This window comes from Cucumis sativus, chromosome 2, assembly GCF_000004075.3.
Source record: "Cucumis sativus cultivar 9930 chromosome 2, Cucumber_9930_V3, whole genome shotgun sequence".
Classification (NCBI taxonomy): Eukaryota; Viridiplantae; Streptophyta; class Magnoliopsida; order Cucurbitales; family Cucurbitaceae; genus Cucumis; species Cucumis sativus.
In genome coordinates, this window is record NC_026656.2 from 485,253 (window position 1) to 500,414 (window position 15,162).

The following is a 15,162-nucleotide window of genomic DNA, read 5'->3' on the forward strand; positions in this document are numbered from 1 at the left end:
TACACGTGGCACTTTTATGTGGAGTGCCACGCGTCTCTCTCCTCAAAGGGTAAATTGGAATTTTCTCACTTCTTCTATTTTTGCAGCTTTTTTTATGTATATATATATTATTCTTATAGATTAAAAAATATTTGTTTCTTTTTGTTTTATATCCAAACAAAATTTACGCTATTTACTAATTTAATTTATTTATTTATTATTTATACCAAAAATAGTTTATATTTAAAACATAAATGATTGTAAATAGTTCTAAAATATTACATTTATTTCAATTCACTCACTATAATAGGGAAATTTAAACAAATAAATTTGGATAAAATTTTGTAATTTTTAATTTTATCAATAATAGACACTTATATGCTTGAGGGTGATATGTTGATATAATTCTAAATAAATTTTACTATAACTTGTAAATACTTTTATTTATTTTATTGTATTTGAAAATGTCTTATATCCTGATATCAATCAACTACCAAACAAAAACATAATAAAACAATTATAAATTTACTATCCTTCTTTTTTTTTCTCTTTCTTCTTTTAGACATTTATAATAATAAATTGAAAAGGAAAAAGAAAACAAGAATGAAAATGGATGAAGGTTCTAATCAATGTCACAAGGTCACTTCTTGAGTGTTAGAGTTAAAATTGATGGATTGTGTATGATTGCCCAACTTTGGAGGCAACCCTACACACACCAATAGTATATATTGTAATATAGTATGGTTGCTAGAAATAAATTCATGTATTTATGGAGAAGTTTTTTGTCACGTGGTATGTCCCAAATTCTTTTAACAAGATCCACCCTTTTTCTAATTTATTATTTGAAAAAAATTGAATTTCTCACACGTAAATCAATAGTTGATTTGATCATCCTATTGTTCAAATTCGTCATTATTAAACTTTCATATAACTTATATTCATTCCAAATTTTGATGTAATACTTAAATGAAGCGTTATTGAAAATTTGAAATGTCATACATAAACTTCACACACTATGACACCATACTACACTAATTTTTTTAAAAATATATTTGATCAAATTCCTCAATTAAAGCCCTACTGTGTGTTACCTTATATATTCTTGTAACTACGTGAATTGTAAACTAGCAAGATCTTAGGATATCATTGTTATACACACATATGTAGACACACCCATGCATCTTTTATAGTAAAATTAATTAAATACACACAAAAAAGTTCACGTTCACGTGATGGACAACACTTTTTTTTTTATTTAATAAATTGACTTAATATTTAACATTATGCATACTTTTTATATATATATTGTTTTAGTTTTGATGAGTTGAGTAGACTTGGTGAATGTGAGTAGTCAAAACCTCACCTCTTAAGAAGCTGACAACAGGGAATCTTGGTATTGACAATAATTCCAAACCCACTCTCGTATTTATCCTCTCAATCAAATATTCAATAAAAACAATTGTAATACGATTCATGCTAAAATGATTACACTTTATTTTGTGACCTAAGACCATAGACCTTGGGAACATCTCATATATCTCAGAATTCCATGTCACTCTAAGAAAAGTCCTTAGTTAATAAGTTGGGATATCTGTTAGGAATGAAGGAGAGGGTGGAAACAAGAGTTGGTTACTATTAGAATGGAGAAAAATAAAATAGGATTGAAAAGAAAGGAAAAGGATGAATGGGAAGAGAAATGATGAAAAGGTAGAATAGGGAGCAGAAAGAGGAGAGTACAAAAACGGCGGGGGAGTGAAGGGGAGAGAGAATGAGAGGGAGACGTGGGGGAATATGAGGGGCGTTGAATTAAAGAAGTGAGGAAGGGAAGAAGGCGACAAAAGAAAGGCCATTACTGTGCACACCGTACAACTAATATTACATACCATTCTGTACGGTCTTCTCTTTTCTCTTTTTTCTTTTTTCTATAGTTACAATTCTTTTATACGATTTGTGGTTTAAAGGTCACCATTCCTTTAGTTCTTATCCATTCCAATCTGGCCGTACACGTATCATTTTTGTCCTCTTCCTCCCCCTACACGACGCTACTATCTTATACCATACACCTAACCTCTCCATCCGCCACGTGTTCTCATCTCCCTATTCCTACTTCTATCTCTTACTACACACTTTTCAATCCATTCACTTCTTTTTTTTATTTATTTATTTACTTTTCAAAATGTTTTATTTATTCTCTAAATTTTATGTTCAAATTTTACAATAAAAAATAAAATCAATAGTTTCTAAAGTAGAAAACTTGAATTCGTAAACAAAAGATTCATAATACGTTGGTGTGATGGGATATTAATCACACTCCAATTGTATACAGAAATGTATTATTTAGCTAAACATATACAATAAGCTTGAGATGGAATAATTTATAATGTATATATGTGATTAATTTTAATGTCGGGTTGTTTTCGATGTTTAAGGTTGCAAGGCACCAAACTAAGTAAAACTCTATTATTTACTAATTGACGTATAAATTTACTGATTTGACTAATCGACCTTAACTTCAAAACTCTAATTTTTTGTTTTGACGCAAACTCTACTATAGGTCTTCCTCCTCAATCAACGTATCTATTAAATAAGTTGTCAATAAATCTAATGTTTAAATTTTGGATGTTTTAGATTTACGAAACGCTATTGTTTTTTCATTGAGATTTATATTGTTTTATTACATATGCAACATTGTTTAAGAAATTAAATGGCTTGGTGTATCTTCACCTTATATATATGTGTGCGCGCGCGTATATATGTACAACATGTGTTTTCCTAACTCTTTAATCAATAATTCTCATTTCCTTTGTAGCAAAGCATCATGTTGGGCAGTAATTAAAAAAGAAATGATCCTTTTTAATCAACTTGGAGTTTTAAAAAATACATCATTTTTATTTATTTATTGTTTGTCACATCACATTTTTTTAATCGGCACCACGTACGATACGACACAATCAAATAAAACAAGATAATTAATTAATTAAAAAAAGTAAAGGAAAAAGAGAATGATAAAAAAATTTAAATGACATACAAATGATTGAATTATTGAATTATACTTCTAACCATAAAATTTGTATTAATCTAGTCTGTAAAATTTTAAAAATGTGTAATGTTTTGTTTATACAAATTTTAAATATAACATTATTAGAAATGTATGGATTAAATTATAATGAAACCAACTATTAGTTAAATTAAATTTAGTGGGTTTAGTAGAAATTGAGTTGTAATATTGCATGATTTAAGGAAATGAAAAGAAAAAAGGTGAAAAAAATGAGTGTGATTATGAAGGGGAAGAAGGTAAGGGGACGGAGAACATGGCAATGTTATTAAATTAAAAAGGTCAAAAGAAAATATTGGGAGAATCAATGATAGAACTAATTGTATCCACAACTATATACTAAATAAATAAACGTGAATTTAACTTTACAATAATTGAACTTCAATAATGCTTTCATTTAATATGTCTATATAATTATTGTGTTTACAAAAAAAAACGATCTACACAATTCAAAATAATAAAATTTTGCTTTATTACTTTCTAGCTTTATTACATTTTTTTAAAGTAAAAGCGTAACGAGTGTCGTAGAAGACTATACGATCAAAATCTGTAAAAAATAAATGGTTTGATTTTATAATTTATTTGACAGATTTTGAATATCTAGTCTTTGGATAAATTTATAACGTTGTAACAAATTTTGCTATATTTACAAAAAAAAAAAAAAAAGAATGTTGTTATATAATGTTGATATTTTGAATTTAATTATCATGTTTGCAACTATCTCTAAAGTTTTTATAGAGATAATCATTGTTGTACAAGAGTCGAGATTGAAAACCGACCTAGTCAGTTTATACTAAAAAAAACCTACGTATGATATTGAGCGGATCGATTTCAATCAATTTGGTCAGTTGCGGGTAATAAAGCAATCGATTTTTCAATACCTATCAATTAAAATGAACATTGACCATACTTTTACTAAAAACGACTATTGAATGTGGATACGGTCGTTCGAATCGATTTGTGTGCACCCCTAATTTTAACAAAGGGGCCCACTTCTTTTCTTAGCCTTGTATGAATTTGAAGACCACTTGCCCGTTGGGCTTTCTTTGTGTGGGCTGTGGGCCAGACTTCAAAAACTATTGTTTATTTTCTTAAAAAAAATGGTGACATTTATTCTTTCTTTTTCTTTTTTCTTTTACTTTTAAATACCACATCTTAAAAAATATATATTTCCAACACTTTATTAGTAATACATATACACACATACACATATATTTTAAAAAATACATGAAGTTAGTTTTCTATTTTGTGAGTTTTATTGAATATATTATAAGGTTTCAACCTTTTTGTTTTTAATAAAACAATATGTAATTTCACGTTTTCAGAATATTTTAGTCATATAAGTGTGTGTATTGAGCCATTGTTATATGATATACAATTTTAATTTTTTATTATTATATTACTATTATTCTCAATTACTTTTTTAAGAAAGGAGTTCTTTTTATATTAAAAAATATTTTTTTTTCATTTTTCTATATTTACAAATATACTTTTTAACTATAATTTCCTTTCCTTTCATTAATTTCACAATTATAATAATATACTAGTTATAGTTTTTGTTTTCAAACTATGTATTTATTAATATTATTATTTAAGAAAAATACAATTCTGCTCCTTTAAATGATTTTTAAATTAATTCGACTATTCGTTGACTAGTGAAAAAAGAACGGATGTATTCATATTTACCGATGATTTATTATTATTTTGTACCAAAGTGTATGCAATTTTCTTTCTTCATCTTAAAACTTTTAATTTTCATAGCTTAATACATATACTACCTATCTAAATATAAACATTTGTTATTCTCGACGTTTAAATCTAATATTCTCTATCTAAAGGTTGAAATACACGAATAATTGATATTAAAAAAAAAAACGAATCTACATTAATTTTGTCACAACTTAAATACAAAAAATAGAAGATAAAAAGATATAGAAAAAAAAAAAAGTGGACAACAAACTTTTGGAAAAGTTGTCAATTGCATGATTATGTATGGGAGAGGAAATCAAAAAGCTAGTATGGTGGATTCATTTTTGCCCTATTTTTTATTGTTAGATATGCAGAAGCATTTTGACCGTTCTCCTGACCTGTTATGACACGATAAAGTATTTGCATGAACACTTTTACGATTAACAATTAAGAATATAACAACATTTTAAATTGACACTACATATATATAGCAAAATCTATTATAGTAAATTTCTCTCTATATATATATAAGAGATTCTTGCAAAAATAGCAAAAAAATTGACGATAATAGAGTCAATGTTACAACGTTTTCTTAAAGTGATCACTTTTTGATAGTGCTATGGTTACTGTCTAATATGCAAAAAAAAAAAAAAAAATGGTGTTATGAACTGCTTTTTCTAAATGTTTTCATCATTTGATGCAATTTTCCTATATATAATCGATCATTGAGAGACTTATGGAGTTGAATCTAAATTTTGCTATAATATGTAAAGTTCTTTACACTGTGTGTATATCTACAAATGCTTTAAATTTAATTATTATATATTTGGAAACGTGTATCGTATGATAGTTTACGTTTTCAATGTCTAGAACCCCACGATAAAACATATACATTTGAAAACTTTTTGACATGAGTCTACAAAGTGAAGTTATTTTGTAATCATTGTCTTTTATAATTTGTAAGTATGACTAAAACAGTACCATTAACTCTATATTATATTGTTATGAAAATGCCTCAATTTATTAAGTTAATTAGATTGAAATTTTGTGGTTTCACATCCAATGAATTATAGAAACCAATAAGTACTTTTAGGATTAATTAGCACATCTACTACTAATTAGGGTTTAATCGAGCACGTGTGCATGTTAAAAAGAAAGGGCAAAACTGTCATTGATGAGAGATCTCAATGAAGTTCTAACAGAAGAGGGAACAAAAATGGATATAAAAAGGGCATAAGCATAACCCTCTTACCCACCCCAACTAGAAACTTTCTTGTTCATTATTATTATTGTGTTATTCTTGATTGAGGGATCTTCTTCAATGATGAACAAGTTGTTTCTTGAGCCCTTCCGGAAGTTGGCGAGCCGCCGTGGTGGTGGCTGCTCCATAAAGCCTGTCCATGACTGGCAATTCACTCATCCTAATATTTCTGCATTTTTGCCTTCAAATGGCTTCTTTTCTTCTTCCTCAGGTTTAATTACCCTATCTCTTCTTCATTTTGGTATCATTAAGTTTGCCCTTTTCCTACTTAGTTTGTTCGGAAGTTGGAGATGAGTTACACATGTGTCCATGCACACGTCTCATTATACTCTACTTTAACAGCAACATGTTGAACACGAAATGTCCATTCTCCATAAAACACAAAAGTCAGAAAAGTCACACATGCTACTGAATTAGAAAGGAACAGTGATAACTAACAAAAGTAAGTCATTATAACATTTGAGAAAGCTAGCTATCATACTCATGGGGAATCGAATTAGAATTAAAGTTTGGGTTTGAGTAATGTTTTAAAGGGAAACAATAACATGTTTTTCTGTCAGCTTTCAATCATTTCTTCTAAAACAAAAGTTGGATACATTTAAGAGGAGTCCTAGCTAACTCATCCTTTTAGTGGTTGATCCATTCAAACAGAATCAAATTGAACTAGTTATACACCCTACCACCTTTTATATATATATATGTGTGTGTGTGTGTGTTTGTTTTAGTGGGGTTGTAGTTGTATTTGATATGGATATAAATTAAGTATGATTGTTTCATGATTTTTGAAGCTTTCTGACGTTTGCACTAATTATGAGGATGGAAAGTTATTATAATCATTGTTATATTTTTATACTCTTCTACCCTTTTTCAGTTGAATATTCTACATATAGAGATCAAAAGTGAGTGTGTGATGAGAAAGCTAAGTAAGAAACATATAAAACTTGATTGGATAATTTTAGTGCCTTTTCTTTTATTATTATTATTTTAACTTTTTCTTTTCAAGTGTGAAAATATATTATGACAAACGCTTATGAATCTCTTCTAAAATTTATTTTGTTAAATAAAAAATTTCTCTAATGATCAGTCTATGCTTCTAATATCCATATTAAATTATGTGTTTAGTTAGTAAACTTTATAATTTATGTCTATTTTTGTATCTTAATATCTAGAAATCTTTAAAGAAAACCATAAAAAATAATAAACTTGACAAAATATTTACAACACATAGCAGAATTTCAAATTTTATCAATAATAGAAATTGATAAACACGGATATGTTTCTATAAGTAACATTGATAGACAGTCTATTAATTTATATCATTGATATAATCTAAAATTTTACTATAGTTTATAAATATTTTAATTTATTTTGCTATTTTTAAAGATTTCTCGATTTTTAATTTGAGAAGTCTATAAAGTTTTAATTAGTTTTGTTTAATAAATGTTTGAATTTATAATTTTGTGTCTTATTGATTGTTAACTCATTTACATGTAATTAATTTTACATATAGTAAATTCTTTACTTTGTGTTAGTAATTTTCTCTTCCGTACCTATATACCAAACAATTATGTTTTTTTTTAAAAAAATTGATTTAGAAACCTCAAACTAAGAAAGCAATCATACAAAATATCATAGTGGTTTTTTCTTTCAAAACTATTTATAAGTCTGTTGTATTGTCAAATCAAAACAAATATCTTTCACCTTAGAAAAGCAATTGTTCCATACTTTTATCAAATTAAAGTGGATATATTTCAATATTTAACATCACATTTAATTTGTCATGATCGAACATATCATTTAGAAATTTTAAATAATTTGAGTTGCAAGTTATTTTGCATATTGGCTATATGATATATCTTGATTATGCTACGAATTAAAATTTATAAAATACAAAAAGAAAAAAACAAAATAAAAAAAAAAGAAAAAAAAAAGGAGAGGGAGGAAAGAGGGGCAGAAACTTTTGGAAAAGCTTTTCAATAGCATAATCATGCATGCAAGAGGAAATCAAAAGTGGTTTTATATGGTGGATTATTATTATATTCATGATCTTGTCAAAAATAAATAATAAAATTGAACCAATTGACATGACATCTATTCAAATTTGTTTTATTTTGGATTTTTTTCAAGAAAAATAATTAATACTTTAAATATATTCATCTCTTTAATTGCTTCTGAAATTGGAGAAGGGGAATGACAACTCTCGTCATGCCACGTCATCTATAAATAAAATAAAATTAATAAATAAATGAACCATTCATAACATTCTTTTTCATCAATAGCATAACATAGTTTGTTAATACGATTGCATAACTTTTGAAAGTATACGACTTGAAAAAATTAGGTTGGAGTTTAGTCCATATACTTTCAAAGGTTAAAGTGTTGTCTCTATGGTTGGATAGAATTTCATTACATAGTATCTATATATATATAGATGTTTATAGGAGATGTTTATAGAATTATAAAAACTAAAGTGACGTAAAGGCCAAACTTGTAGTTTAACCTCTTTGATAGTTAAAGTGGGAAGAGGAAAAAATAAGGTGAAAGGAAAAGGAAAAGAAGAAATCAATTATATGAAATAAGGAGAAGTGGGAAAAAAGAAAAAGAAAAAGAGGAGTTTGTGATATCGAGATAACACGACCGTTGATGGAAAGAAGTAGAGCATAGAGAAGGGAGAAAAAGGAGTAGGTAGATATATATTTATGTATATAAGCATAAAGTTAAAGTGTTGACATGAATCAAAATGTTACCAAATATATCAAAAATTGTAGGGATATACAAAAGCATCAATATTAGTTAGGGTTTGTTGGATTGTGTTGATTAAGTATAGGGATATCAAATTGATATATTACATGGTATGGACCAAAAGAAAGAAAGAAAAGATGGTGATTATGGTGATCTCTTAAGTTTGGATAGTGATATGTGGGGGAAGGGGAAAAGTTTGTTGGACTCGAATAGTGAAACCATTATTGAAATATGGACTTATTTTGTTCAAAATAATAAAAGAGAAAACCTTGACCAATCTAAGTCCATTCAAAACTCATGGGTCACCTCTTGAGTTTCAATTATACATATATATATATATATATAGTTTTAGTTAAGGTTAGAATATGATTTTGAGTTTGAAATTTTATGTTTTATTGTTAAATCTAACATTGCTTTTGAAATGTACAATTAATAAATATTCTAAAAGTAGACTTTGTTATATTTTGTTACAAGTATATATATAAACAAGTTTCAATTAATTAATACCATTGGTTTACTTTTATTTATTTCATTTGAAATCAACAGCTTCACCTAATTAGTAAATTTAACTTTCTCCCAAGACTAATAGGTTATAAAATATGAGAAAAATAGAAAATAGAAAATTCCTAGTTTTTTATTTTTCACTCATTTTAAATTGTTTAATTTGTTAGTCAACTATTAAAAAAAAGTGGTTTTCTTTAAAAATAAATAGATAATAATAATAATAATAAATAAATAATCTAAATTTTACATTTTCCATATGAAAGACTATTCTATATTATATATATATTTCATTATATTTTAAGGTACAACGGTTAAGATCGAGAGATTTAAACCCTCAAATGTATAAACTTCTAACCTTGATATTGATTTAATGCATATTGCTCGAACTCGAACCTTTTTCTTTTTTAATTTGGAACCCTTTAAAGAAAATTGGTAATGAAATTAATTTAAGCATATAATTGGATAAGTACATTTAACTACGTGTTAAACTTTATAGATAAGGTTCGTTCTCCGTACATATATGTGAAAATAATGACGTGGTATAATATAGATCGTTAAGGTTTTTCTTTTTTTAGTATACTTTTAATGGAATTCTAAATTATGGAAAAAAAAATAAGAAAGAATTTAATGCACCTTAGAATTTAATTAGCTGCCAAAGTTTCATTAAAGATAATGTTAATCCTCGTTTAGCTGACTCATTTTCCTCTCTAATGTTTGTTAATAATTTTTATTTGCATTTCAGTACTTCACCTATTGCCTTTTTTTTATAATAATAATAATTATTAATTAATATCAAAACTGCTGTATTTATTTTTATCCGATAACCTCTTAGTTAATTTAGTTACTAATTGATATGTTTTATAAAGAAAAGAAAAAGACATTTTAATTGAGTTTTCATGTTTTAACATGTAATTATGAGTCAATATAAACATAGTTTACCTTTTGAATACGATAGTAACTTTTATCAAAGGTTTGAGATTTCAATAATAACTTGCACGTGTGAATAATAGATTTGAACTTTTGATCAAAGATGTGTCTCGATTTATTCTAGTAGTAGTAGGTTAACGATATAAATGCGAATATTTCAAATGAATTTTTTAATAGCTTTAAAAAAGAAGCTATCAAATCATGACATGCTTTTTTAAATGTTAATTCATTCATTTGTATGTGATAATTATTATTTTTTGTATACTTTTATTTACTTACAATAAAATGATATATATAGAGATAGAAGTATATAAATTAAAGTATTGGTTGTTGAGGCCAATAATCTTGAGTTTGTTTAATTTCAAGTTGTGTATGTAATCCTCTTAAAGAAACTATACTCTAACATTTCAACAGTAATGAAATAAAATAGGAAAAGTAAAAGAAATATCAACCTTTCATGTGTTTGTTGGATAACAGCTTTGTTTTTATTCTAAACACTGCAATCGATTTTTGTAAAAGAGCAAAATTTAGTTTTTTCTTTTTAATTAGATTTTCAAATTTTAACTTACATTTGTTAAAACATTAGATAACAAAAACAAGAAACTTGGAATTGATTTTTATAAATTTAACTTTCAAAAACAAAGCACAAAGCTATATATTATATATTACAAAGTATATTTAACCCAAAACCATTACTGCATAAATTCATTAAGAATAACAAAAAAGTCATCAATAATAATACTTTTTAATTAATTCTCTAATATATGAAGACAACTATGATGTATTTCATGAGTTTTAATGACAATTCAATGATAAGAGTTTGATAAAATTAGTGAGTGAATTAAGAAACAGAGATGAAAGGGAACAATAGAAAGAAGAATATCTAAAAATTAAGTAAACGTACGTGGCAGAGCCGTATTGGCGGATGGGTTTTGTTTTGAACGTTTCCTTTGGATTAGTTTAGTTTTAGGGTTTAGAGAGAGAGAGAGAGAGAAAGGGAGATTTTAGTAAATCCAATAAAGAATTAACCTTTTTTCGTTTTGTGTTTACGTAATTTTCAGTTGAGGACTCGGAGAATTATCAAATCGCCGGCAAGGACTTGTCTACGCCATTATATAAACGCCTGAATTCTGAGTCCAAATCTCACAACACCAAAATTATCAATCCAAAATCTTCTCGTCGTTTTCCATCGTTTTCTTCTTCCATTCGCAGATCAATGACGATCCTCATCCCTCAACGCCAATTCGGTACGTACGCCCATTTCTTTCCATTCCTATTCCTAATGCTTTATTCATTTGGATTCCAATGTTATGTTCCTGATTTCTCTGAATTTTCTCTGTTATTCATATTGCGATCATATCTTCATTGTTTTGTTATAAACCCTCTCTTTGATCTTTTCATCACTTTCCAATCTTAATTCATGATTCTCTTTGTTTATTTTATCGTTAACTTTCATCCAGTATAAATCTAATATTTATTAGTTTATCGATTATTTTTTAAATCTTTTATTTACCATTTTGAGTGTAAATCTTGAAAACATATATATTTCCATACTATCTTTCAAAAGTTATATTATATTCTTTTAAAGTGACAGATGGACTACTGAACTTGCATCGTTCAACGTTTAACTTTTACGAATTATATTTCATAAAATTACAAATGACTTTGAGTTTTTTCTTCTTCTTCGTTTTATCTATATATATATAAAATAAGAGAATATATGCCTATATATATATACATTTATGAACTGAGATATGATCAAATTTACAGCATCGGAGGCTGGGACTCAGGCGATCTCCTTGGATAGTAATGAGTTGGTATTGGACGGTGAGTTTGTGAATCCAAAATCTTCACCAAACGACGCAGGTTTCTTCGCCCCCGAAATCAACTCCTTTGGCCATTCTTTCAGGTCATTTAGTTTCACGATCATCTCAAAAAACGGATTGTTATTGTTAGGACTATAATAGTTAAGTAGAAAAATAATTAAAAGAAGATGAGATCAACCAAATAGAATCCAATATTCGGTTTGATTTTATTTGTGTGTTTTTGTAGGGATTACGATAATGCAGAAAGCGTAAGGCAAAAGACAGTTGAAGAACTCTACCGCTTGAATCACATCAACCAAACATATGATTTTGTAAGTTCAATACTAATTAATTATCATTAATTCTTAGTTTAAGTTACAAAATTTGATGCATATGCTTTTAAAAATTAAAATAAAATAAAGTTGCAAATTATTAATTTTATAATTTTAAAATTTAAATCGATTTGTATGGATAAATTAAGAATTATTATAAATATAGAGAATAAAACCCAATTTTACTTTTTAATAACTTTTTTTATAAAGCGAATAATTTCCAATATCTAGAAACATAAGTGCTTTTTGTGAAATATTTTCTAAACCGACCTAAAAGTTTATACTTTGTTGTTCCTTATTCTGAATTTTATTGATAAATTAAATATAAAAAACCAGTTTCAAATATTTTTATTTTCTAAAGCTTATTATGGTAAAAAAATTGAATTATTAACCAAATTAAAAGAAAAAAAAAATTACAAACTTGGTTGGCGGATAATGAAATGTGTATATATAAAGTAAAATTTTGTTAAATCATCGGCTATACTAACAATCTATTTGGAATGTACTAATTGTATAGAAACATAAAATAGATCAAAACAAGAAGGAGACTTGTATAATTATATGCATGCATGAAGTTAGGGTTTTGAAAAGTAGTATTACTTTGTTGGTTGAAAAAATAGGTAAAGAAAATGAGAGAAGAATATGGGAAATTGGACAAGACAGAAATGAGCATATGGGAATGTTGTGAGATGCTGAATGAAGTGGTTGATGATAGTGATCCAGATTTGGATGAGCCTCAGATTCAACATTTGCTTCAATCTGCTGAAGCCATTAGAAAAGACTATCCCGATGAAGATTGGCTCCACTTGACTGCTCTCATTCATGGTACTTTCTAATTGTATCCCTAAACTTGAATTTAAACCCATATTTTGAAATGATTTTTGTGAATATATAGGAACCTAATTAGCTTTAATTTATGTGAATATATATTTGACTCTTGAATCGTTGCTTTTAGATCTTGGAAAGGTTCTTCTTCTTCCTGCCTTCGGAGGGCTTCCACAGTGGGCTGTTGTTGGTATGATTTTTAAATTTTTTTACTTTAATACAACTGTTTAATTTAATAATTATAAGCAGAATTAATTAATATTGGACATTAATTTATTTTTTAAACTTCATGGAAATATTTGCAGGTGATACATATCCTCTTGGCTGTGCTTTTGACAAATCCATCGTCCATCACAAGGTAATAAAATGTGTCACCCTCACCTTTTAATTACTTACCATTATTATTTCATAAACTACAATTAATTAATCCAATTTATGGTTTTTGAAAATTAATTTAATTACTTCCCTTATTGCACTCTTTATTATATATATGTATGTGTAATGTATAGTGCAATATTAGCATTGGAAAATACAAATACTACCGTATAATGTTTAATTTTAATTTGAATATTAAAAATATAACATGTGCAGTACTTCAAAGATAATATAGACAACAATAATCCTGCTTACAATACAAAGTATGGAGTCTATTCTCCCGGATGTGGACTGGACAATGTAGTAATCTCTTGGGGCCACGATGACTACATGTACTTGGTATATACGATACATACTTTACGACTTATTAAATCAAACCGTTTAGAGTATATATTAATTCATTTAAAATCTTTAGGTAGCGAAAGAGAACGGAACAACCTTACCTGATGCCGGCTTATTTATCGTTAGATATCACTCATTTTATCGTAAGTTTTCTTTTTTTTATAGAATGAGTTGATGTAAATTAATTGTAAAATACTGATTATTGACAACTAGTTTTTGTGTGTAGCAATGCACAAAGAAGGAGCATATCAACATTTGATGAATGAGGAGGATGCTGAGAATATGAAGTGGCTTCACATTTTCAAGTAATTTTAATTATTCCATCATTTATTTATTATTAGTATTTTAGTTTATTGTTGAAAAAGTATTAATGATTTTAATTGTATCTAATTTGTTACAAATTATGTCCAGCAAATACGACCTTTACAGCAAGAGCAAAGTTCTAGTTGATGTAGAGAAGGTCAAACCTTACTACCAATCTCTTATTCAAAAGGTAACCAACTTTATCAACATATATACTTTATAACTTAGCTTCTACTTTATAGTTTATTAATGAGCCAATTGAATCGAAGCTTATTCATATTTTCTTGTTTTTTTTTTCTATAGTATTTTCCGGCAAAGCTCAAATGGTGAATTAAGATGAAATACCGAGATGAAAATTGGTTTCATGAGCAATGACATAAAATGTGATGGGTTCCTGAACCAACGGTTAGCGTCGGTTGTATAAAATATTAATTGTTGTTGTCGTATTTAGTTTGTGAATGAATGAACGTACGATCGAGTCTATCCACAATTCTACCTCCTAAGTTCACATCTTTCTTTGTGTGTGAAATATTCATGTAAGCCAAACTTTTATTAATGTAAGTAATATATAACCGTTTTAAATATAATGAATGAGTTATTGTTTTTCGTTGGAGATAAATATGTTTGATTATGAAAATCTCTCCCTCTATCAGTCTTCTCTCTTCAATATTTATAATTCTTAAAATTAATTAACAACCTCATAAGTGAGTATTTAATAAAAACGTAAATCTTAATATTTAAATAAAATGTAAATCTTAAATCACACTAATCATATAAAAATAAAATTAAATATTTTGAAATCTATTAACTATGGAAAAATCAACTTCTATTTTAAACCCTAATTTTGAGGATTCCTCAGCCAATCTCCTTCCTCCACGTCATACATAGAGATGAAATCAATAATTACTAATTACTTTGTTTCATTTACTAAGCTAGGTTCAATTTTTGTTTATTTATTTATTTGAAACATATTTCCTAATAGTTAAGAAAATTTGTCATTTTGCATAAAGTGTAGGAAGAAAA

The 15,162-nt window shown here is 27.1% G+C and overlaps 1 protein-coding gene across 1 annotated transcript; it reads left to right on the forward strand.

Moving 5' to 3' along the window:
- The first annotated feature begins 5,991 nt into the window (after positions 1 to 5,991).
- Positions 5,992 to 14,758, forward strand: LOC101221451 (inositol oxygenase 2). The gene is made up of 12 exons (XM_004140988.3): positions 5,992 to 6,195; positions 11,219 to 11,404; positions 11,928 to 12,066; positions 12,210 to 12,294; positions 12,915 to 13,119; positions 13,250 to 13,309; positions 13,425 to 13,477; positions 13,711 to 13,833; positions 13,910 to 13,979; positions 14,063 to 14,141; positions 14,248 to 14,329; positions 14,443 to 14,758. The coding sequence occupies exons 1-12, from the start codon at positions 6,045 to 6,047 to the stop codon at positions 14,467 to 14,469; spliced, it is 1,260 nt and encodes a 419-aa protein (XP_004141036.2). The 5' UTR covers positions 5,992 to 6,044; the 3' UTR covers positions 14,470 to 14,758.
- Positions 14,759 to 15,162: the final 404 nt, after the last annotated feature.